This window comes from Hemicordylus capensis, chromosome 8 (genome assembly GCF_027244095.1).
Source record: "Hemicordylus capensis ecotype Gifberg chromosome 8, rHemCap1.1.pri, whole genome shotgun sequence".
In the NCBI taxonomy this organism is placed as follows: Eukaryota; Metazoa; Chordata; class Lepidosauria; order Squamata; family Cordylidae; genus Hemicordylus; species Hemicordylus capensis.
Window position 1 is genome coordinate 15635746 of NC_069664.1, and position 24595 is coordinate 15660340.

At 45.2% G+C, this 24595-nt stretch overlaps 1 protein-coding gene across 5 annotated transcripts in view; it reads right to left on the bottom strand.

Annotated features, from left to right (window-relative positions):
- The window catches only part of KCNU1 (potassium calcium-activated channel subfamily U member 1), a 122950-nt gene that overhangs the window by 13020 nt on the left and 85335 nt on the right, over positions 1–24595 (bottom strand). For all 5 annotated transcript variants that reach the window (XM_053269096.1, XM_053269094.1, XM_053269093.1 and 2 more), the window contains exons 21-24: positions 22212–22430; positions 18938–19112; positions 7319–7402; positions 4205–4335 (exon numbers count right to left, since the gene is read on the bottom strand). In XM_053269096.1, the coding sequence (XP_053125071.1) occupies positions 4205–4335; positions 7319–7402; positions 18938–19112; positions 22212–22430 (609 nt within the window). The remainder of the gene's footprint in view (positions 1–4204; positions 4336–7318; positions 7403–18937; positions 19113–22211; positions 22431–24595) is intronic.

A 24595-nucleotide genomic window follows, 5' to 3' on the forward strand; every position in this document is an offset into this window, starting at 1 on the left:
GACAACTGCCTGTAAGTACTTACCAAATAGGATGAAGAGGAGCTCGAGACTGCAGGGAGTGCATGTTTCCCTCAGGTGTGTAATCTAAACCCTCCCAAATTTAGTTACTGAGATTCCCTGCCTGATATTTCACCAAGATTATCTGCCCACCAGCCAGAAAGCACCAGGGGAGGGGGAGCGGAAGGGCGGGGGAGAAGAAGTGGGCCGGCTGGCCTGACAGCCAGAAAGCACGGGGGGCTGAGAAGTGGGCGGGGGGAGAAATGGACTGGCCAGACTGCCAGAAAGCTGGGTTGTCCAACAGCGGGAGGGGAGCAAAAGGAAGCAGTGTTGGGTGGGCTGGCTGGAGGTGCAGATGCTATGTGCCCGACCCAGCTAGTATCAACTAATTCTTAAATTTGAAATTTTTAATTTAAATTTTTAATTAAACACATAAACTTCAACAAATCACAAAAAGTCAGCCCTTTACCCAATTCCTTTGAAATAATTCTGGTAGCTTCCTTGCCCCCCATTGGGCACTACCACCCACCATACTCCGCACTGGGCCACCCCTTCCCCCCGATGTGAAGTGGTACATTTGCTGGAATCCCCATTATTCCCTATGGGAGGTATTTTAAAATGGGGGGGACCTTCAAAAATTCACAAATAATCGCAGGAGCCTCTGATTGCATTGCTTTGCAGGGTTGGCACCCATAGGTGCCTACCACCCAACCCAGATTTGGAGGCTCAAACCAGTTCAAACTAGTTCAAAATGATTCGAACCTGGTTCAAATTTGAACTGAACCAAAGCAGGGTTTGAGCAAAACCAAAACCGAACCTCCACACTCCAGTTCGAACCTGGTTCGAATTCAAACTGAACCGGGCAAACCGGTTTTGTGCACATCCCTAGGGGTCAGCCATAGGGTTGCACTGGCCCAAAGAGGGAGCAAGAGCCATGGGCATATACGTGGCACATGCTCCCCCCTCACTTCTAACCAGGCTCTGACTCCCTCCCACCCTCCCAATTAGCCAGTGATAGACTATCCAGTGTGTAGTAATGTTTGTCTTCACCCAGATTGGCTTCGGGTGTACAATCTTTTGCCTACTCTTCACTGAGGAATATTTTTGGGGAGTTGGGGGTGGGGGTCATCGTTAAGGAGTTGGTCTCATGAGTGGGTGAGTGCAGGCAAGGCACCTATCTTAGGTGATGGGTGGCTCCATGGAACAGCCCCCCATGGTTTCAGGGCCCAGGCTTACTGGGAATGGACCATTTTTAGGTGGCCTCTTGGATCACCCCCTCAGAGCATGCAGGGACTCAGGCGAGGCATGATCTGGGTGGTTAGCTCCTCGGCACAGTAAACACAGTGTGGCTGGAAGAAGCTAGGCAGCAGTTGCTGCTGGCAGCTTTCAGGCCCGGTTGATTTGCCCAAACAGTTATGGGGGCAGACAGTTCTCGCTAAGAGAATGAATGCCCTTGTGAAGGGTTGGAGTTGCACGCACTCTAGTTAAGAGTTGCTAAGCAGGCATGCAGGGAGGCTGGTGGCAGCCCCCTGGCCCCACCCCCGCATCTGACATCAGGTGCTAACCACACACCTGCATCTGATGTCAGATGCGGGGTCATGGTGTCCAAAATGGGGCCATGCAGCCTTGTTTGGAAGGGAGATTTGCCCATGCTGCTTTGGGCAGAACAGCAACTCTCCCTGATTTTAAAAGGCAGGGAGAGCCACTCTGCCCTCTCTGCCAATGCAGTGTGGGCCGATATCCCTCCCAAATGGGTCTGTATGGCCCTATTTGGGAGCAAAATAACACCTCCTGCATTTGACGTCAGACATGGGGGGCATGTCAAGGGCTGTGCTCATGGCTCCTGGGGGCGGCGGCCCGGGTTCTTTGAACCCATTCACCCAATGGTAGCTCTGCCCTTGTTGCATATCCTTTATAGATAGTTAATACAGTGTGGCTGTATTTCATCCCATACATGTTTGTCCTACCTTCATTTGGGGGTCCAGGGGCAAATAAGTTTGGGTATATATTGCCTGACTGCAGATACATGAAACGGCGAGTTCCAAAACCATGGATAATGAGGGCCACCTATATTTGCACTGTTGTGCAAGCATGCACATGCTTCAGAAATACAGAGACTATGCATGGGTTGCTGCTGTGTGTGCACTGATGTTAGTGGCCGACATCCTGACTAATGATGGGGACAAGCTTCTGTCTCTCAGCCTAGACTGTTTCTGTTAGGACAAATGTGAAGAACTGAGAAGCACACAGATAACTGAAAGGTCCTTCTGAACATATAGGCCATGGTGACTCCTGTTGCACTCTAATACTGTTAATAGCACTTGTCAACCTTTTAAAGCAGCAAGTTATCCAGAGTTATCCTCTGCCATACACCCGGTTTTTATCTTGCTCAAAGGGAACTGGCATTTTACATACTTAGCTGAATGGTGCTGAGCTCTTGAACACATCACTGCTACATTTTTTTTGACATCAAAAGGATTGCATTTACATACTTGAATGAATTAATAGGATTTGTGTGTCACCTGTGTTCTGTATTTTATCTGCTGAGTTATACACCGTTGGAGTTTGCAAAGTGAAAAGAAAGGCAATGAAAGGAAGATGTGCTGGCATAAAGACCTGCTTGCAAGGAATGTGAGATTTCAGTGTATTCTGTAGGGGAGAATTTGAAGCCTTTAATTAGCAGAGGAGCCCAGGTTGGTGAGAAAAGAGCTCACAGAAGAGATTGGGAGACAACTGCTAAAGGTCAAAAACAAGTACAGTCAAGATTTATTTTAAGAAGTAACAAACATAGATAGAAAAGCCTGCACCCTGTATTAGCTACCAGGGATGTGCATGGGACAGATTTTGTACTTCGTTTCAAGCTGAAAACGGATCACAAAATCCTTGAATTGATTCGTTGAAACAGCAGCCAAAGCCAGCTGTTTTGTCAAATCAACCTTGAAATACTTGAATCAATTTGAGTGTTTCAAGCACCATTTTGAGGCCTGTTTTTCAGGGTAGAGTTGGTCTACCAATTGGGGTCAGTGAGTAGACCGGTCCTTCCAGGCAGGCGAGTGCGTTAAGTCTGGGGCAGAGGCCTGGTCTACCTGCTTCATGTGATGTGTAGATCAGCTCCACCTAGACTAAGCACATCAGCCCGCCTTGGAGGACTGGTCTATCCACCAACCCCAATAAGTAGACCTGCTCTCAATGGAAATATAAGGCTGTTTTGGCTTTGCAAATGAAGAACCTTGCAAATGAAGAACCAGATTGAAGAACAGACCAGAGCAGTGAGTGAAGCACAAGGCCAGACACGGAGCTCACAGCAGTCACCAAGAAATATGAGAAAAAGGAGGGAAGTTTGAAACTCCTTCCCCCTCCAGTGAATGGGGGCAGAATTGCCCTGACAACATTTGATTTTGAATAACAAGCCAACCAAGAAGAAAGGAGATTGCAAGCCAATCAGAAATCACAAGCTAGTTGGTAGGCAGTGAGAGAAAATCAATCAACAAGGGCAAAACAGCAAGACAACAGCCCTCATACATGGCACCTGGGGACACCCAGCATAACCACTTGAACCGTCAAACCAGTTCGCTTCAAACCAGGTTTGATTGGGGTTGATCTCAGACTGGCCCCCTTTCCTGAAGGGCAGTCCAGTTTGCGACTGAACCACTCGAATCAGCCTGGTTCACGGTGGAGCGGTTCATGATCTAACTATCTTGCACATCCCCACATGGAACAAAGAAAGAACAATGAGGCAGGCCTATATGCTCCACCTCCATTATTTTTATTATTATTAATCCATTATTATTTTATTATTTTTTATTATTGTAATATAATTATATTATATAAATTCATTATATTCTATGTAAACAACTTTGAAAACTTTTTCATTAAGTAGACTAACAACCAACAACAATAACAACCCTGCTTTAATGTTAATTTAAATGCTTGACCTTAGATGGCATGCTGTGCATGGCTTTAAGTAGTCTTGTTGATTTAAATGCAGCTTATACACTTTATAAGTAAGCAAAATAAACAAAAGCTAAACACTGATGGTGAATTTGATGTTTCACCCTATGGTGAAATTCTTTGGGAAGAGAGATAAGCCACTTATTGGAGGCACTAGAAGGAGGCACACATTTGATTGTTTCTATCACCAGTTTCCTAGAGATAGTCAGTTTAATAAGAGACCTGATTTGAGACTTGCAGGCTACAAGAGACTTACTGTGCACAACACAGAATCCAAAAAGCTGTCAGAGAATACTGTCCCTTTGGGTAATTGCTCCGCACGGCTGTGTTCTTCATGAGATTCATCATTATGTCTCTGTTGAAAGAACTGTGCATTTGACGCTATTTCTGTAAGATGACAGAACAAATAGGTGCTCAATTTCATGCAAATATCAGGGCTGAGCTAGATGGGCTGGTCTGACTTGGAAGAAAACATTTGGTTTTGAGGGGAATATGATAATGATTGGACAATATTCATTTTTCCCGCCAGCATTTCCTGGGAACACAAATTGGGGTGTCCACTACAACCCTAAGGAGGTGGCACACAAATTCAGGATTTTTGGAACAAAACTAGCACAAAATTTGGGTAGAGGGTGGTGGGTGGGTAGGGTGGGTGGCAAGGAGACAATGATGCTATTCACACAATTGTAGAAAATTGGGTTCAAATGTGTGAAGCACCAGGCTTGGCTGCGAGCCCGGTGGTTCTTGAGTGGGTAACCCATTCAAGTAGCCCGCCACTTAAACAGGGTTTGCGGAGCAAGCGCTCCACAAGCCCGGTTTTGGGGATTGTGAGTAGCTGTGCTGTGGCTCCGCACCATGGCTACTCACGAGTAGACCCCCGGCAGGAGGCTGAAAAGCAGCCTCCCGGCTCGGGAGTCTCCTCAGTATGCCCTGCGCACTCGCGCAGGGCATACTGGAGCTTCCTGGGGTTGCACGGCCCCCGAACTCCCCAGCCCCTGCCGGCTCCGTCATGGAGCTGGCAGTCGTGTGGGTGGCTTATCCGGCCGTCCAGGACTCCTGCCCTGCTCGACTGCGGGGAGAGCGGGCTTAGCCCCCTCTCCCCGCAAAACTGACAAAAGCGGGTCTCACTGATTGTGAGACCCGCCTCAGTGTTCTGCCCCTGCTAACTTGGCAAAGAGGCACCTTTAAACATGGTGATTCTCTTTATTTAGCAGGGGGAGAGTAACTGTCCCTACCCACCTCCAGCACAGTACTTCCAGTGACTGTTGCTGGTGTCTAGATTGTGAGTCCTTTGGGGACAGGGGGCCATCTTATTTATTTATTATAATAGAACAATTAAAAATAAATACATCAAATGAAAATTTGTATCCAGTGTTGTTCAGGAAATAGCCTCCCCAGCCATGCACTGGCCATAACAGGTTTTAAATATTCAAAGCAGGGGAGAAGCTGTCACCTCTCTCTGCTTGACTTGAGTACATAAGTTTCACTGCTTTTGGAAGGTAATTTTTGGGTAAAAGACAGGGAACAAGGGCCATTTTTGAATGGTCCATGCTAGGGATATGCAAATCTATTTGAATTCAAATAAATTCATCTTGAATCTGGGTGACCTGAGTAACTCAAATTTGAATTGTCTCTCCAGGATGTCTCACGCTCTTAAGTGGGGCATCCTGTAACTTCCGGGGACCACATGGTCCCTGATCCCAGCAACCCCTGCCGGCTCTGTGATGGAGCTGGCAGTCATGTGGGTGGCCAATTCGGCCACCCAGGGCTGCAGGACTGATCGTCCCCTGCAAACCCCATTCAGGCGAGTCTCACTGATCATGAGACTCACCTCAATTAAGTTTTACTGAAACTCAGTAAGGTTGTTCACACAACCTTAGAGGCTGGAGCAGGCTGGGTAAAAAGCAGAATCCTATCTACCTTACCTCACATGATCTGAGGCCCAGAGTTGTCTCTGCTGCCGGTGCAACCATGTGAGTAGTGAGGTGGCAAGCAGCATGCTGAAGGAGAGGTGGGTGGAAGGAAGCCTGGCTACCAGATATCCCACAATGCACTGCACAAGTAGTGCAATGCATTGGGATATCTCCTGGCTGCTAGGCCATTCTTTCTTCCCAGCTCTATAGTAATGATGGCTGCCAGAAGCCCAAGGGCCCAAACGATGCAGGTGTGAGAAGGAGTTTAGTTTTAGCCATGAGGTGGGAGGTAGTTTTAGCTTGGTTACAAAGGCTGAGCTGCCTGAGGGAGGAGTGTGAGGATCAGGAGTGATCCCAGTGCTTTTCACCACCAGCTCTACCTGAGCGAGCACTGTCCTATCTGGATACGGCTGGTCGTGAAAACAACCTCATTGTGTGTGTGTGTGTGTGTGTTCAGGGGCGGGCCACCATTGGGCGAACAGGTTCAAAAAACCCAGGCTGCCACCAATCAGGGGCCGTGGGTGTGGCCCTAGACACACGCCCTGTGTCTGATGGAAGACACGGGGGGGGGCATTATTTTGGTCCCAAACGAGGCCGCACGGCCCTATTTGGAGCTGAAATTGGTCCTCGCTGCATTGGTAGTGTGGCCAGAGTGACTCTCCCGGCCTTAAAGGCAGGGAGAACGCCTCCCGTTCCTGCAACCAATGCAGCAGGGCCAATCGATCTCCCTCCCAAATGTGGCTGCGTGACCCCATTTCAGAGAGAGATCAGCCCACGCTGCATTGGCAGCACAGCCGAAACAGCTCTCCCTGCCTTTAACGCTGCCCAACGCGGTGTAGGCCGATCTCCCTTCCAAACGTGGCTGCGCGCCCCGTTTGGGAGGGAGACCACATCCCCGAGTCTGACGTGAGATGCGGGGGTGTGGATAGCTGCCCCCCCCATCTGATGTCAGACGTGGGGTAGGTCCATAGGGCCATGGTGGTGGCCACACATGGGCCGCCGCCAGCCTCCCTCCGCTGCTGTGTGTGTTTGTGTTTCCCCCCCCCCAATGTACTCTACCGATTCCACAATTAGGAAATATAAGTTTTAACTTCTATGAAATTCCAAATCCATCAAGGATGTACAGTGAAAACTATTGGCTCTTAAAAGCACTTTGAGACCCTTCTGAAACCTCCATGCGAATGTGCCCATTCTGGGGGGGAAGTCTTTTCAAAATGAAAATGTTCTGTCTTCGTTTCCTGCGGAGCCTTTGTAACACGTTATAGTTTTTCCCCCTCAGTAAGCCATCCAGACTCCTTCAAAGCCACTGAATTAACATTTGAGTCAAACTTTTTAATGTTTCGTGGACACGGTGTGCTGTCACTTTCTGTCTCTGAATTCTAAAGAGGGCTAGGAGTAAATAAATAATGCATCAGGCATATTGCTTTGGTGAAATTTGTTCCCAAAGAAGAACTTACTCAGCTCAGTGATGACGGGTATCTTGGTATAAAAAACACGCACTGATTGATTTGTCAAATCTGTGGTGGGTCCACCTTTAGCAGCTGTCAATAACAACACGAGGAAAGGAAAGGAAAAAGTGAAGTCAGTAATGGAAAGATCAATTTTGAAGACCACAGAAAATGATTTAGCAGATATGCAACCTCTCCCCTCATTAGCTATATTGAGAATGTTTTTGTTACATGTTATATGGGAATGTTTTTGTTCCGTGTTAAATTGTCCACTTTGCTAAGCAGGGTTGACCCTGGTTTGCATTTGAATGGGAGACTACATATATGAGTACTGTAAAATATTCCCCTTAGGGGATGAGGCCACTCTGGGCCTGTAAATAAACAAATCAAAATGCAGGACTTGAATCTCCAAGTTTTGAATTCTATCCAGGGAAGCATTTGCTGCATTTATGTCTTCCTCCAATATGCTAATCAAGAAAACAAGGTCACACTACCAAGGTGGGAATAAATTGGATTAAAAACTGAATTGGCTGCATAAGCAGGAATTTGGGTGGTATTAAACATCTTTGTGAGATATTTATGTCATGAGATAAAAGAATTAAAAAGCAGATTTTGGAGTGCACATAGACATATACAATCCTACAGAATACAGGAGGAACTTTATGCAGCACGTAATCCAATTTATATTTCAATGAAGCTACTATAAAGTCACTCAGCAAATTGTAAGAATAGACGAAGGAGATGAACTGTAGGAAGCTCCTATCACTTGAGCCCTTGAGTATGTTAGAAAAGCGGAATATGAGAGGCACACAGTTTTTAAAAATTATTATTATTATTATTATTATTATTATTACATTTATACCGCGCTCTTCCTCCAAGGAGCCCAGAGCAGTGTACTACATACTTAAGTTTCTCTTTCACAACAACCCTGTGAAGTAGGCTAGGCTGAGAGAGAAGTGACTGGCCCAGAGTTACCCAGCATGTATCATGGCTGAATGGGGATTTGAACTCGGGTCTCCCCGGTCCTAGTCCAGCACTCTAACCACTATACCACAGTGGCTTGTATTATCCAATACAGTGGTCCCTCGACTTACGAAGATAATCCGATCCGAACGCACGTTCGTAGGTCGGAATTTTCGTAAGTCGAAAAGCGCATCCACGGAGGTCCGGAACACTCGTAAGTCGAGGAAACCGCATCTAAAAATTCGTAGGTCGAGGAAGCCGCATCTAAACCGGCAACGACTTCCGGTATTTTTTGTCGTTCGTATGTCGAAACATTCGGATGTCGAGTGCTTCGTAAGTTGAGGGACCACTGTATCAAACATTTATTTATTTATTGTGCAAGAACAGCGGGTCCTGTTTAGAACAAAAGTGGTTAACAATAAACAATTCAAATAAATATAAAAGATGATATAGATCAACAGTATACAAGCAGCAGAAACCAGTAGAGCCACAAAGGTAGGAGACTCCTCCAACCTCCCAGGAACCAGGCCAAGCCCTTAGCTTCCTTCCTGGCCAAGAAATAGACTGGGTGAAACCATGTGTCAGGGGGATGAAGGGTCATCTCCCCAACAGATTTCAGCTGGGTTGGTACCAACATCTTTCTTCAATCCAGTTCTTCCTGTCACATGGCTGTGGACAGGAAGTGAAAACAAGTCTGGAAACCAGACTGGGTTTGGCCTGATTTAAAAACACACACACACACACACACACAAAACAGTAGCCTGGTTCACATTTAGGTTTAATATGGGTTATTGACTTTTGTGTGAACCAACATCATGGTGATTTATGCTTGAAATGAATCTGAGATTCCTGCCTCGTCATGGGTTCAGACAATCACATGAATATTGGTAACCCAGATGAAACCTGGATTCAAATGATTGTGTGAACTGGATCAGTATTTTCTAAGAGGAACCTAGCCTATTTTCTGAATAATTTTGAAAATGTCAAGTAAGCAACATTAATTACCTTACCACTATAGGTAGCAACAAAGTGGGGAAAGCTCTCATATGTGACTGCTTAATTTGAATATACGGTTGTTCATAGCCTGGCTATGTTTTCCTTATGTCAATATTTTTGCTCTCAAAGAGTACATAGGCCTATACCTGAAAGCTCTCATCTTGGCAGGGTGCTATTACAAAAGATTACTTAATTGCACATTTCTTCTGTATATTTGAATTGCAGTAGCATATTAAGTTGTCAGACTTAATTACTGTTGTATGTTTAGATTTTGCCACAGATTATTGAGTTCAGTACCTAGGTTTGCCAACCTGCTGGTGATATAACATGACAGGATACTAATTAAAATAATATTGAGGAATCGAGAAAAAAATGTGGACAATATTAGGCTCTAGTCATTACCCTGACCTCAGAAAACATTATTTTTTGTATCTGTAAGTTGCAGTTGACTTACAAAGATTTTGTTTACCATAATTCAGTCAGTCAGCCAGTCTTTATTATGGTCTTTGACCAGAACACCTAAAACAGTTATATAAATTTAAACCTAATTGTGCTGATTACATAGCTGTACATTGATTTTACCCATTAGCGAGCAGAGTACATCAGACTCGTACTGCAGTACTACAAAATTTCACAACTAAATATGTAATTGAAGATAGGGAGAAATTCTTCTCCCTCTCCGATAACACTAGAACCAGGGTCATCCCATGAAATTGATTGCCAGGAAATTTAGGACCAACAAACATAAGTACTTTTTCACACAACGCATAATCAACTTGTGGGATTCTCTGCCACAAGATGTGGTGACAGCCAACAACCTGGATGGCTTTAAGAGAGGTTTGGATAACTTCATGGAGGAGAGGTCTATCAATGGCTACTAGTCGGAGGGCTATAGGCCACCTCCAGCCTCAAAGGCAGGATGCCTCTGAGTGCCAGTTGCAGGGGAGTAACAGCAGTAGAGAGGGCATGCCCTCAATTCCTGCCTGTGGGCTTCCAGTGGCATCTGGTGGGCCACTGTGTGAAACAGGATGCTGGACTAGATGGGCCTTGGGCCTAATCCAGCAGGGCTGTTCTTATGTTCTTATTTGACCAATTCATGGATATCAACAAATATTTGAGATAAAATTCAACTGGTCATCCCGGGAAACCATTGCCTAAGATCTGAATAAAAAGCACACCGCAAGAGCACATGTGCAACTGACTCAATATCATCTGAGTTGTAGGGGCAGTATCTCTGCTCCAACAGAATTTTGCTATATCTGCCAGCGAAAAGTTCAGAGGGGGCTAATAGTTCAGAGGGGCACCACCATTACAATCTAGAGCTTTGGAAGAAAGTATGTAGAAATGAGAAGGGGGCGAGAGGGGGAGGAATGAGCGCTGCCATTGAACTCTACAAAATCATATTGATGAGTTTAATCCATCGACAAGAGGTACATTCATGGCCAACAGTCATGATAGCTAGGAATGCATTATCTATGTCTAGAGGCCATGCATCTCAGAGTTGCAGATGCTGGGAATGGCTGTCATTCATTATTTTGTCCTGCTTGAGTGCTGTAGCTACTGGCTTACATACTGTGCAGCAAAGCACACACCCAAGTGGGATGTGGGCTCACTGCTTGTGTAGCACTTAACAGCCCATTGCTGTTCCCTAGCACAACAGGAGGAGGATGCTCTGGGTCAACAGTGCTGTGCATCAAAGCAACTGCACCCGACTTCCAGCACTCCCAATGGGAATCAGCTGCACTGACACATAGCATCATTGGCACAGAGCCTCTCCCGCCTGCCTTAGGAGCGGCAATGAGGTAAGGGTCACTAAGGAGCAACCCTGTATCCCTCTTGAGTGTGCAGCTTGCTGAGTAGTATATAAGGCACTGCTGGTGTCCTGAACCCAAATCTGACAGCTGACCTCACTGGTCAGACACAAGTGGTGAAAGCTCGGGAGAAGAGGATCCAGAATGGGTCACAGAACCTCTTGTGGTGTCAGCAGCTCCCAGTTCTGAGCAGCCGATAATGGATTCAAATGGAGACCCACCAATATCGGGGTGTGAGGAAGAGGATTCTGGGGAGCTGGGCACCACAAGAAATAACTGTTCAGAAAGAGCCACACCACCTCCACCATGCCCAGAAGATACACCTCTGCCCATCGACTCTGGCTCTGATGGCTCTTTGGAACCACCACCAGTGATAGAGGAACCGCTGCCTGGCCAGAGCAGCTTATGTTTTAAAAATAGGTCATGACCCGTTTAAGCACAGCTGCCTCTGGAAACACAGGGACGAGCCTAAAACTGGGATTTGGGGGCAGATCTACTTAAGGACTCCATCTGGAAGAAGCAGTTGCTGAAGTAATATTGTTGCCCAATTCTCAGCCTAATCCTTGTGTCAGCTTGCTCCCTTGTAGAGCTGATCTCCTGGCTTGACCTTGGCTTTCTACCCGACCTGTTATCTTTTCCCTGTGTACTTATCTTTTGGCTTCTGACCTTGGACTGTGTCTGGACCTGTATTATCTTGCTCTCATATAGACCTGACCACTTGGATTCTGACCCTTGGCTTGGTGATCCTGATTAATATCTCACCCCCTTGGTGAGTCCTTGCTGACAGACCAGCACCACATAGCCCAGTGGAGCATGGCAGCTGGAACAGATGGATTGTTAGCCTCAATCTTTTGTTCTACCCACCTGTAACCCCTCCCCAGTTTTCTCCCAGCTGGGCTAACTTCTGGTATCGGAGGCTGTATCGGAGGCTGATAAAGAGCATCTGCATGCTCCCTGGCATCTCCAGATAAGGGTGAGAAAGACTCGTGCCTGTAACCATGGAGAGCTGCTGCCAGACAGTGCAATAGGGGTCTGCGAGCCGGTTCAAGGTTGAGCTGGCTCAACCTCAAACTGGTTCAGCTTGAAGGCTTGACCTTTACTCCCCTTCAGGGGGTCCGCAGAAGTTCCCCCACCCCCTTACTGGCCTCCCTTATTGCCGCCAGTGGCCTGTTCGGCTGGTTTTTCAGCCTGTTTGGGCCTTTACTTCGGCGCAGTGGCCATTTTGGATGCCGCTGCACCTGCACAACGGGCCTCTGTGAGGCCTGGTTCATGCCCGGCCTCGCAGAGGCCAATTGCACAGGTGTGGTGGTGTCCAAAATGTCCACTGTGCCGAATTTCGAAGGCCCAACAAAAAACCAGCCGAATGGGTCACTGGAGGCAATAAGGGAGGCTGGTGGGGGGCGGGGAAATCTCCGCAGACCCCCCACCGCCTCAAGGAACTTCCCCAAAGGGAGTAAAGGTTTAATAACAACAACAACAACGATATTGATAATAAAATTCAGCCATTCCAGGTCCTTGGGAAGGACTCAATGTCTGGATAAAAAAAACCAGTCAATAACACCTGTCTGACTGTGTAAACAAGAAATAATAATAATTTAATAAGTTCACGAACCCCCTGAACTGTTGCGGGGGGGTTCGGTCTGGGGTCAGACCTAGCAGGGTGATTCGGTTTGGCCCCAGACCGTCAAACTGAACCAGCTCGACTTTGAACCTGTCAAATGTTCAGCCGGTTTGCACATCTCTACTCAATTTAATGCAGCTTCCTATGTTCCTATGTTGGTTGGAAGAAAAGGTACTCTGTGGGGTAAGTATAGAAGGAGGACAGTATGTATATTCGGCACCTGCACTCCATCTGCTTTAGATGTGATTGATCATTTGGTTCTGCCACCATCATGTACGGTTTATGCGCCAGAGGCTATGACAGCAAATATGTGGATATTTTCTTTTTAATGGCTAGTCTACCTCTTCATTATATGCATTATAAAACCTTGAAAAGCATTATTCCTATTTAGTTGTCCTCCTCTTTGAAACCCAGACCTAATATTCCTGGAACACCCCCCCCCCCCCGATTATTCAAAGAAGTTGTATTTTGAACCTTCATCACATTCATGACAAAAATGCAGTTTTGGCAAAGTTTTTGATGTGAAACAAAGAGACTTTATCTACTGTTGCAAAGTTTAAAATAACAACTGAATGGGAACAGCAGGGTGGCAGTATGTCAAAACAACTCAGAAACTGGTCTGTCAGCAGCTGAGAAGCATTGCATTTAAAAGGCAGGTTTTTAATTGTCTTTATTTTTAAAGACAGAAAGAGGGAGGGAGAAGCAGCTTCACAAAAAAGCATATTAAATCTATTCCTATAGCTTGTGGAACTATTATGCTGTATTCAGCACTCAGGAATCAAGTTTACTGCAGCTGGTCTCCTTTACTGTTAACCTTCTCTGCGGGTGACTTTCCTGAACAATTTTTGACAGGAAAATGGCACCACATGTTGATTCCGCCCCCCCCCCGGTCATTCTTGCATGATTAAGGCTTGCCTATAGAAGTCTCCCCCGCATCATCAGATTTATTGTTTCCCTCATGGTACACAGGCACTTTGGAAATGTGGTAAACTATCCATACAGCCACGTGGTGGTGTTTTCAAGAACCAGTTCCTTCATTTATATAAAAAGAGAATGGTGTCTACAACTTCTAGACACAATCCAGTTACTAGGGGAGTAAACAGTCTTTTTGCCCTTGATTCTGGTATCAGGAGCTGAATTCCAAACTGATATCAGAATCTGACATCCAGCACACACATACTGAAGGGAAGTGCACACAACCTGTTCTGTATACCAGACTAGTTCTTTACTGATGGTGGTGGTAACGATTTTCTCCAATCTCCTCTTCCCTGCCAAGTGTTCTGTGACACCTGAGAATATGTCCCCAAGGGCTATGAAGGAAGGGGAGATTGGGAAGCAGGAGATTGGAGACAATCACTCTGTGTCCATGTTGTCTCAGTCTGGAATTCAGGACAGGGCACACGTGTTCCCTTTTATATGTGCGTTAGTCTGAATGTTTAATTCAGACTAATTTTCGTATACTGGTGTAATAGCACAAATCCTTTACAGCTTATATTGTGTAAGTTAAGATGGGCACCTAACCGTGGAGTTTCCGTGCTTTTTAGAGCACAAATAAAAATGTAAACACATCTTAACCCAGCTTTGAACTGGAGGTTTTTAATTACTGAATATATGCATTAGTCTGAATGTCATGCCTGAAGTTATTTCCCACGTTTTAAATGACACCCACAGATGGAGTTTGAGAGCAAGAAAATGCACTCCTCCTTTCTGGAAACTGGTTCATATCATAGGAATACAGCCCTTTTTTAAAGACACCCTCACACCTGTCCTAACTGTGTAGAAATAGTGATCTGTCTTGTTCTTCTCAGCACCCCCCTTCTGTATTGGGCGGGGGCTTTCTTTTGGCACGGCCATGGTGTTATAAAGCCTCCCTGAATGATAATGAAGAAATTGACAGAGCACTTAGGAGGGCCATCTATTCCCGACTCATTTGCAGTTAGTTAATATTTTGTCTTTCCCATGAGGAAGACAAATCTTGACTCTTGCAGAATTAAAGGTGGAAGATGAGAGGCAATCAAGGCAAAAATTCAGAGTCATTTTAAAAACAAGCCAACTGCATTTCAGGCTCACGTATAGGAATGATACCCCCTGAGTCTCCAACCCCCACAGAGAATTTTTGGAGTCTCCCCTTGGGGGAAACTCTAAGAGGTCATTCACAGAACCCAAAACCAGGAAGGACAAGAACAAGGGTAGGACAAATCCAGGTTTTAGAGCTGTGTGTCCTCCCAGTTTTTGCTTGTGTAGGAGCAAATAACTAGTTAGGAGGAGGGAGAACTGATTGTGTGGCCTCGAGGAAAAGCTGGGTAGGACAGCTTTTCCTCCTACCTTGGTCAAACGATGGATATGAAAACTGGGTAGACAGGACTACCCCTCATGGTTTATGTGCTTCTGTACAACATCTACAATGTGAAGTTTGCATCTCCTTCCATTGTGAGTTGAATAGTCTTAGCTTGCAGAGATAGCATGCTCTGCTTATTTTCTTCACACCCAAAGACTACTTTTACATACAACCTGCAATCAATTTTAAATTGTTTTGATCAGAAAAATCCATCTTCCTGATTTGGTTCAGAGCACCTGCAATTGGGGCTAGGATCCCAATTAATAATTACATTTATATCCTGCTCAGGATAGAACTCAAGGCCACGTACAAGGGGTCCCTGGGCAGTCACCCATCCAGATATTGACCAGACCTAGACCTACTTAGATCGGCTGGCACCCTGACTAAGGCTGTGCGTATGCAGCTAAAAACAGTTCACCTGCAGTGGCAATGATCTCACACCATTAGCATGCACAGTGTAGGAGGGATTTTCGGTGCGGGAAGGATTTTCGGTGCGGGAAGGATTTTTGCAGATACCCCATCCCCCAGAAGCATTGTGACTATGAATGGCCTAGGGACTTTTTTGTATGGAGTTGTATATAAACTTACTAAATATAAATAAATAAACAAATGAATGAATGAATGAATAAGCACTCTGAGCCACACATAAGTCTGGGTGTCTCAGAGTGCTTATTCATTCATTCATTCATTCATTCATTCATTCATTCATTTATATTTCGTAAGTTTCTATACAACTCCATACAAAAAGGTCCCTAGGCCATTCACAGTCACAATGCTTCTGGGGGATGGGGTATCTGCAAAAATCCTTCCCGCACCAAAAATCCCTCCTGCACTGTGCATGCTAATGGTGTGAGATCATTGCCACTGCAGGTGAACTGTTTTTAGCTGCATATGCACAGCCTTAGGGTGCTGGCCCTAGTCTTCTGAGGCTGCTATTAATTCTGCAGTAGAAAGCCATAGGATCTTCACTAGAGTACTTGAGGAAAGCCATGACTATAAAACAGGTTTCAGTTTTAAAATATAGGATGCTTGCCAACAGACACTAAGAATGGTATTTGAAAGTGTCGGTTTGTAAACCCAACAGATGAGTTCAGAATGTACATTCCATTTAACAGTGAATAACCCCTTTTAAAAGTGTCACTTTAACCACCTTCAAAGGCCATGCACTGTAGACTAAAAGGCATTCCTAACACCATGAATTTGGCATGTAAATTGATTACATCTTCCTTATCAAACATGGAAAGAACATTTTGAGTGAGGTCTGTGTTAAACTGTGGATCTTCACCTTTTCACTGCCTGCCTGTTGGTGATCCTGGAAGAACTGGAGATTGCACACTCAGCTAATGCTAAGCATCATTTATTTTCCAATGTTCCTTCCTAACCCAGAGATGCCAGACTAAGCGGTTTTCCAGATGGAAGGTTTTTGTGCTGGAGGTTCAATGGACATTCACAGTTAATTCTGTTGGGTGTCAGTGTGGATGTCCACACTTACTCCATTTCTCCCCACAGTTTTCCATTCACTCTGCAACTCTGTGTCAGGAAATACTGCAGGTTTTGGTCACTTCCCATTTTCCCATCCACCATTATCACGTCCCTTTCAATTTCCCACATATTGTATGCATGTGACACTGAGATCCACCCTGTACATATTTCCATTCTCTCTTTGTGAAAATCCACCCCTCAGTACATATTTCCATTCATTTTTATGCTGCAGCACAGTTCCAGAAGGCCTATCGATTCACCCAATATTTCTTTAATATCCTAGGCTTTCAATTCATTGCTGTTCATAAATATGGAGCCCTTTCTCACGATCCATGAGAAGGGCTTGAAGGGGCGAGGGAGGAAGCCTCGAAAAATGTACCTCTACCACAGACAATCCTCTCCTTATTGCTGGGCGGGCAGGTTGCCCACCCAGATGATTGTTGCCTTCAGCTGGCAACAGGGAGGTTTGGTTGTTGGGAGCCCCCTGGAAATCCCATAATGCACTGCGCAAGTGCACCGTGTATTATGGGGAGTCCTGTGGTGCTGGACAGGAGGCTGCTAGTATGTGAGTGCCGCATGGAGCTGGCACATGATCAGTTAGCCCTAATGTTAGTTAGGGCTAATGGCACGTTTGCACCTTTAACCCAGGCTAACAGCCGGGGCACCCTTGTGGGTTTGCCACCAGTGGTGGCACTGGGACTGCATGGTTCTCGGTGGTTCTCACAGGCAGGCAAAACTGGGCTGCTACTCTAACCTTGTTTTACCTGCACATGAGAACAGCCTCATAGTGTTCTCTGGGAGTGTATGCCACTACAGTTAATGGAACTTACTTCTGAGTAAGCACACAGTGATTGTGCTGCTGTCTTGATTACAGACAGGCACAGGCACTAGATCATTAGCACTGGATCAGGAAAACGGGGAGCAAAGCTTGATTTTCTCTACGGGATTGAAGTGGTTCCAAATCTTAGTAGATCTGAATGAGTAAACACTCATTTCACTGTAGCTGTTAAGAAGGAACATTGTCGCTTCTTAATTAACTTCCTGAAGTTGTTTCCTCTTATGGAATCTGTCCCTGACCTGGTATCATCCATCTTATGCATGATTTTCTGAGAATTAGCCAGTGGGACTTGCCTGATTGACTCAGTATAAGGCAACTTTCTAGGAACCTTGACTCCTGTCTGTATCCTGTCCCACCCACCAGTGAATTGCTGAAATGCTCCTCAGCATTGCAGATTGCAGACAGGGTGGCGAATTTTCAGGTAGGCAATCTCTGCTCTAGTCAGAGGCGTATCTAGGGAAAATAGCTCCTAGGGCAAGCACTGAAATGGCGCCCCCTATCCAAACATCTGACACCCATCTTTCAGATAACTTTACCATAATATTGGCTGAAAAATACAAGTCAAGCTCCTTAATCTTTTAATATTTAAAAAAAATATTTAGCAGTGGACGTAGCCAGACCAAAAAATGCCAGAAAATGACAAATTTCAGTATGCTGGGGCTCATGAAATACCTAAATACTATGTGGAGGTGTACTTGGAAAACTAAACAGAAGTGCCTCTCTAATTCTCTACTATGCATTGTAGCATCACTATCACATAAGTTTTAAAAACAAATGGAGAATTTGACTTTTCCCAGATACTCTGAAAATAATGAAAGGATATGCAGAGTAAACTGTGTCACTGCTTGGAATATATTCTAGTATTTCAGAGAAAGACAGTTAAAATGAGAGAAAGAGAGCAAGAAACTCCCAGTGGGTCTTAATACTAAGGATTTCACACTGATTCAAAGACAAACTCACCATTAATAGTCATATTATTAAGACATCACATTTAACTCACTTATCACAAGAAGCAAAGTAGAGCAAATGAATACAATCCTAGCTCATAAGCTTCAGCTCAGTATTCACAAGCCCTGATTCTCTGTACATAGTGCCAAACTAAATATGTGTACAGTGACTTATATTATATTAATTTAATTTTTTAAAATCTGTAGCCCCTTCAGGGGGCTTCCTAAAGGCTGGGGGGGGGGGTGTCTGCAAAAGTTCCCCCTCCCCCTGCTGGCCTCTAGAGCCTTGCAGGGACCATTTGAGCATGTGCAGTGGCCATTTTTAAAAGTATTTTTTTTTAATGGCAGCTGAAAACAAAATGGCCACTGTGCATGCTCAAATGGCCTCTGTGAGGCCTGGCATGGCCTAGGGCCTCATAGAGGCCATTAGAGCATGCATGGTAGCCATTTTGTTTTGGTGGCCATTTATTATTATTTTTTAAATTTTTTAAAATGGTGCCCCCTTCAAGTGGCGCCCGGGGCACGTGCCCTGCCTGCCCCACCCTAGATACGCCCCTGGCTCTAGTTCTGTTATGTGAGGAATGAACTCTCCCTTGTGCAACTTACTAGGGTTTTTCATGCTTCCTCCTTACCTGTGGTTACATTTAGTTTAAACTGTAAGGAACGGATGTTCAGAGTAGCCAGGACAGATTTTGTATCCACTAAAGCTTGATCACCAGGACCTCTGGCATGAGCTGAGAGGATGGCACACATGCAACATTTCTTGATGTTAGCTAACTTCAGATCTGCACAGGAAAGTGCAGTGCCCTGTTAAGAAAAAGTAGGAAGGAGTGAAGACATGAGAGCCAGGAGACATGGAGCAGTGAAAGATGCATGCAATCCTCTTGAGATGTGAATGCAAAAGCATGTTCCAAGGATTCCCACATCCCAGAACACAGGTCCAAAATCAGCAACACTGCCCAAAGTCCATGGGTATGGAGAAACCACCTGTGTGACAAGAAATTGTAAAGGCTTCCCCCATTCTAGTAGATCATGATAGTTAAGAAAACTAAATTATTTATGTTATATAGGTTACAAAGGTTTCTTTCATTTTACATTGATTTATTAGATTGATAGTTTCAGAATGATATAGATGATTGGGTAGATGATGATGGGATTAATTGTGATGTACCAGACTATGGGAAAAACCAATATTGGGCAGCAACGATATAGGAAGATGCTGAAAGGCATCATCTCATACTGCGCGGGAGATGGCAATGGTAAACCCTCCCTGTATTCTACCCAAGAAAACCACATGGCTCTGTGGTCACTAGGAGTCAACACTGACTCAACAGCACAACTTTATCTTTACCAGTCAATGACAATAAGAAATATCTGATTCTGATTCACTTGAGAAAATTCTCCAAATTTTGGGAGGACTCTTGAGGTTGGGAGAGAATTTCAGGTTCTCTGTGGAAGAAACCTTCTGAAATCTGGGAAGAAATTCACTTTCTCCTTGGAGAGACAGCACAAACCTTAGCACTTATGGTGTGGGGAGACTGGTAAAAAAACCCACTCCCCCCACATTTCTGAAGCACATGCACTGCTGCTGTGGGTGCACTATTGTTAGTTATACACCCACAGTGTTAATCTGCATGTCAGCCAATATGTTTGAAAGTTGGGGGCTGGCAAGGAGGGTGTTTTGGGGAGATTTCTAAGCCTTGGCCAAAGATTATCTGATAACCACACCCCCAATTCCCCCCACCCATTGCATAATTTTAGAGGTACTTTGAGGTGGGGGTAGTGTGATGATCATCTCTAGTATCTAGCTATGGCATTGCAAATGCCCCAACATGAAAGAGAAAACTCATATTCATAATATTCTGACACCAGAACGGTGGACTGTAACTACTTAACCAACATTCAATCAGCAGGGTATCAGGCTTTCACTTGAGAGAGATCCTACCAGTGATGACCTGGGAGTTATTTCTCATCCTTCTGCATTTTTCTGGGCTTTCCTCTTAGTGGGCCTTTTGCCCTTTAATGATTTCTTCCCCTCATCAATTAAATAGAGCCCTCTTTGAACGTTATCAGTGCAAGCAGCACTCACGCTTACAGTGGGGAAAGAGGGAGGAAGTCCCGCCCCCACTGCTGCCACTCACCTCCTCCCAAAGAGCACACTTGCTTATGGCACTTCTCAGACAAACTAGCTGACCCCGCACAGAGCATCTGTGCGCTCTTTGGGGCCGTCGGTTACCTCTCCCCCCCCCTTCTGCCCCAGTCTCTGCTTCTGGGCCCAGCCACCTCTACTCCGCACTGCCACTTCTGCCCCACCCACCCACTTTCTTTCCCCCCTCCTAGGCCTTGCCTCCACGGCTGGGCTGCTGCCATGGCAACCAATCCTCCTGGGTGCGCCTCAGCCAATCAGGCGCATCCGCCACCCAGCCAATCAGCTGGGCTCTGAGATGCACATTCCAAGGCACACCCAGGAGAATTATATATATACTAGTATGTGTAAGCCCGTTGTAATAACGGGCTCTAGTGGGGGGGCGGTTCCCGCTGCCGCCTCACCCGCCTCGGGCGCACTCCTTGGGCCGACACCTCCGCCGCCGCCTCGGGCGCTCTCTCCGCCCGCCGTTTCTTGTGGCGGCGGCCGCCGCCATCGGAGCCAGTCGCCCCACCACGGCCACCGCCTCCTTGGCCCGCACTCCTTTGGCCGAGGCCGCGGCTCCGCCGCCGCCTCGGCCGCACTCTCCACCCGCCACTTCTGCTCCTTCTGGTCTCCCGTGGCGGCCGCCGCCGCCATCAGGGCCAGTCGCCCACCGGCGGCCGGGTCCAACATGGCCGCCCATCTCCGCGCATGCCCAGAACGGGCGAAAAAGACACGGGCGGCACGGACGCACGCCCAAGGCTTTTATGGGTAAGGATATACAGTAGATGCTGAAAGCATTGATAGCATGGGGAGGGTTATGCCTCTCAGCATGTCATGGCTTCAAGCCATGTCCTTGGGGAGCAGCAAACGAATCCAGTATCCCTTTTTTGGCATGTCTGAACAGGACTAAATTAAAACACCACATTATGAAAATAGAACCAATTGCTAACTTGTGAGCAGGAAGTAGAGCCAATGATGTCATCAAGGTGAGCATCTCCCCTTTTTATTTTTGCAAAGATTTGTTGTTTTTGTTTACTTTATGTTAGCCACTGAGAGAGCCTTGTTGTTTGAAGAGTGGTGCAAAAATGCTTCAAACAGATAAAATAAAACATAGATCATAATATCGAGCATGTGGTACAGGGCCTTCTTGATCATTGCCCCCAGGCTTTGGAATGCTCTCCCAGCTGGCATCCTCTCCTCAGCCTCCATGACAGTTTTTAGAAAACAAGTGGAAAACATGGCTCTTCACCCAGGCCTTTAAATGAAGGTATTGCTGTCTTTACAACAGCAATGAATGCACCACTGAGAGACCTTAAAGGTTAGGTTGAAGATAGACAATCCTGGAGAGAATCTATCTATGTGGTTGCAAAGAGTCAACACCGACTTGATGACACTTAATCAATCAATCAATCAATCAATCAATCAATCAATTGTTTTTACTACTGCTGCTTTGTGTTTTAGGTATTACTGTTTTATATAGGTTTTTAAATTTTTAATAGATATATTATTCTATATGTATATGATCTGTACTTTTATATTGTAATTGTGCATTGTTTTAATTACATTGTAAACTATTCCAATGAAAAGCGGTATAGAAATTGATCAATCAATCAATCAATAAAAGATTAACATGCGTAACTCTATTGGGAATATTTGAGTATTGGAGATCCAGTCTCCTTATAGTTGTTCTGAGATTCACCTGTCTCACATTCCCTAATAAATGATTTGGCAAGAGAAGATTAAGGAGAGGGGTATGAAGTAAAGGACACATATACCTCCAGTACATATAATTTGGGGAAATTCTGGAGGAATTCCCATTCCCTCTCGAGAAACTCTGCATTTCCAATAAATACGATAGGCTTCAACTGACGGAAGGTGAAGTTACTGGCACGTAGGGGCATCACAAAATTGCGCAATCCAATCAATGCAGAGGTAGCTTCTCCAAAAACACAGGCCACGATGTGGTCACTCTGAGAGATAACCTTCTTGCGCTTCTAAAAATGCAAAGCAGAACTGTCTGTAGTACTGAAAAGAAGTATTTCAGGAAAGCTCAAGAGCATCCTCTTGCTGACAAACAGATCATCAACAGAAGGTCATAACTTGCACAAGATAAAGCACCTCCCTTTCACAGGCGTTATCTAAGCAATCCAGGAGCAAAACTTTTTATAGGTCCACTTGAAGAAATCAGTTTTGCTGTTTCTGGATTTGTTGTACCCTGGACGTTCAAACGCCTGACAAAAGGCCCATTTCCATGTTATGTTCAACACTTGTACCATGAGTGGACAGTAGGGATGTGCACAAATTGATTTTTTTAAATTTGTTTTGTGCCCAAATCAGATCACCCCTGATTTCTTTTGTTTCCAAATCTGTCCCCCCGAATCACCCCAGATTTGATTTGGATTTGGATCGATTCAGACCACTTATAAAGGTCTTAGGGGCACCAAATTTGGTTGATGGGTAAGTTCCCATGGGTGCTACCAACCACCCATATTTCAAGGCAGTGGGGCACTTGGTTGAGTTTTAATGATTTTCTTTAGTTTTTACTTATTTTCAAAAAAATCTTTATTGTTACATTCATTTGACCAGCAAAACACAAAGTATAAAAGCTTTACATAAAAGCGACCTTGGTCAAATAAAATAATAAACTGTTGAAACATAAAACAGAACCATATCACCCGAGTTCATCCATTACAAAAAACAGAGGGCTCCATTCATTATAATAATCTAAAATGTAACTCAATCCAACCCTATATCTCGTTACTTATTTTGATATTTTCTGCCATAGAAAATAATGGGGATTTGAAGTCGCTCTATCCTAACCCTAACATGGATCCCCAGCTTTATTTTTATTTTTATTTTTTTTAAAAGCTAAGCTCTAGCCCTTGTATAAGTGGAGTTTTGGAGCAAGATGTGTTTGGATTCTTTGGTGTATAACCTTTTCTCATCATGAATCCCTATGAGGATTCATTGCACACCTTCATTTCTTCTGTTCATTCTGACAGTGCCAACTGTCAACTGCCATGTTGCAACTACAACCCCCCCCCACACACACAAACACTATTTTTTAGGAATTTTTGAAGTGCTTAGATTCTTTGGTGTCTTCATTACACACTTTCATTTCTTCTGTTCATTTTGACCCCACTGCTTGGTGGGGAATTAGTGGCATCCCATGCACCAACTACCCTCCAACCTGCAAGCCACTGGGTACTCAGTTTATCTTTTAGGAATTTTTGAAGTGTTTAGATTCTTTGGTGTGTAGTGAATCCTCATAGGGATTCATTATGAGGAAAGGTTATTAGACACCAAACAGTCTAAACACTTGAAAAATGTGTTTAATGAAAGCTGGGAATCGGGGGGAATTAATAGGACAAATCCAAATCTCGAATTGATTCGATTCGAATCAGGCGCAATTTGATTTGGACCCAAATATTGCCAATGGACCACAGGGGTGATTTGCTCTGTCTCAAAATCATCCAAATAATCTAGATTTGTTTACAAATCAATTTGTATCCAATTTGATTCGCACATCCCTAGTGGACAGTGTCCGTAGGTACAGACCTGTCCACAAGTACAGTCATTCACATGTTATGCTAAATGCAGGTGCAAAAGTACACTTCCTATCTGTACCATGCATTTGAAAGGCCTGTATCCAGGCTCACTTTAAAAATGAACACAGGCACAACCATTCACACAAACACATGTGCAGACATCTGTACGCTCATACAGCATAATGTCTGAATCAGGCTAATGTCACTCATGATAATGATGGTGCTAATTTCTGCATCATCACTCTGCATATGTCATGACAAAGTGAATATTTATTAGGGCTGACTGAGGAAATCTTGACATGATTGGTACATGGTGCTAGGCTTCAAGGGGGAGGAGGTGTGTTCCTGGCTTTTCTTGAACCCAGAATTACAGGATGGGGACAGGCAAGGTCAGCCTCAGAATAGGCCAGGGGAGGAGGTTCCTTCATGACCTCAGCCCTCCTCCTTGCCTGCTGCATCCAGCCAGTTCCCTCTCCAGGGGAACATACGAAGCCTTCATCATTGGCTGCCTTGGCTTTAAATGCCCCAGTACAGAACTGACAGGGATTAAAGCCTACTCTAAGCCCTCCCCCGTCTCACTTCCTGCTTCCTGCCACGCCCAGCATGGCTGC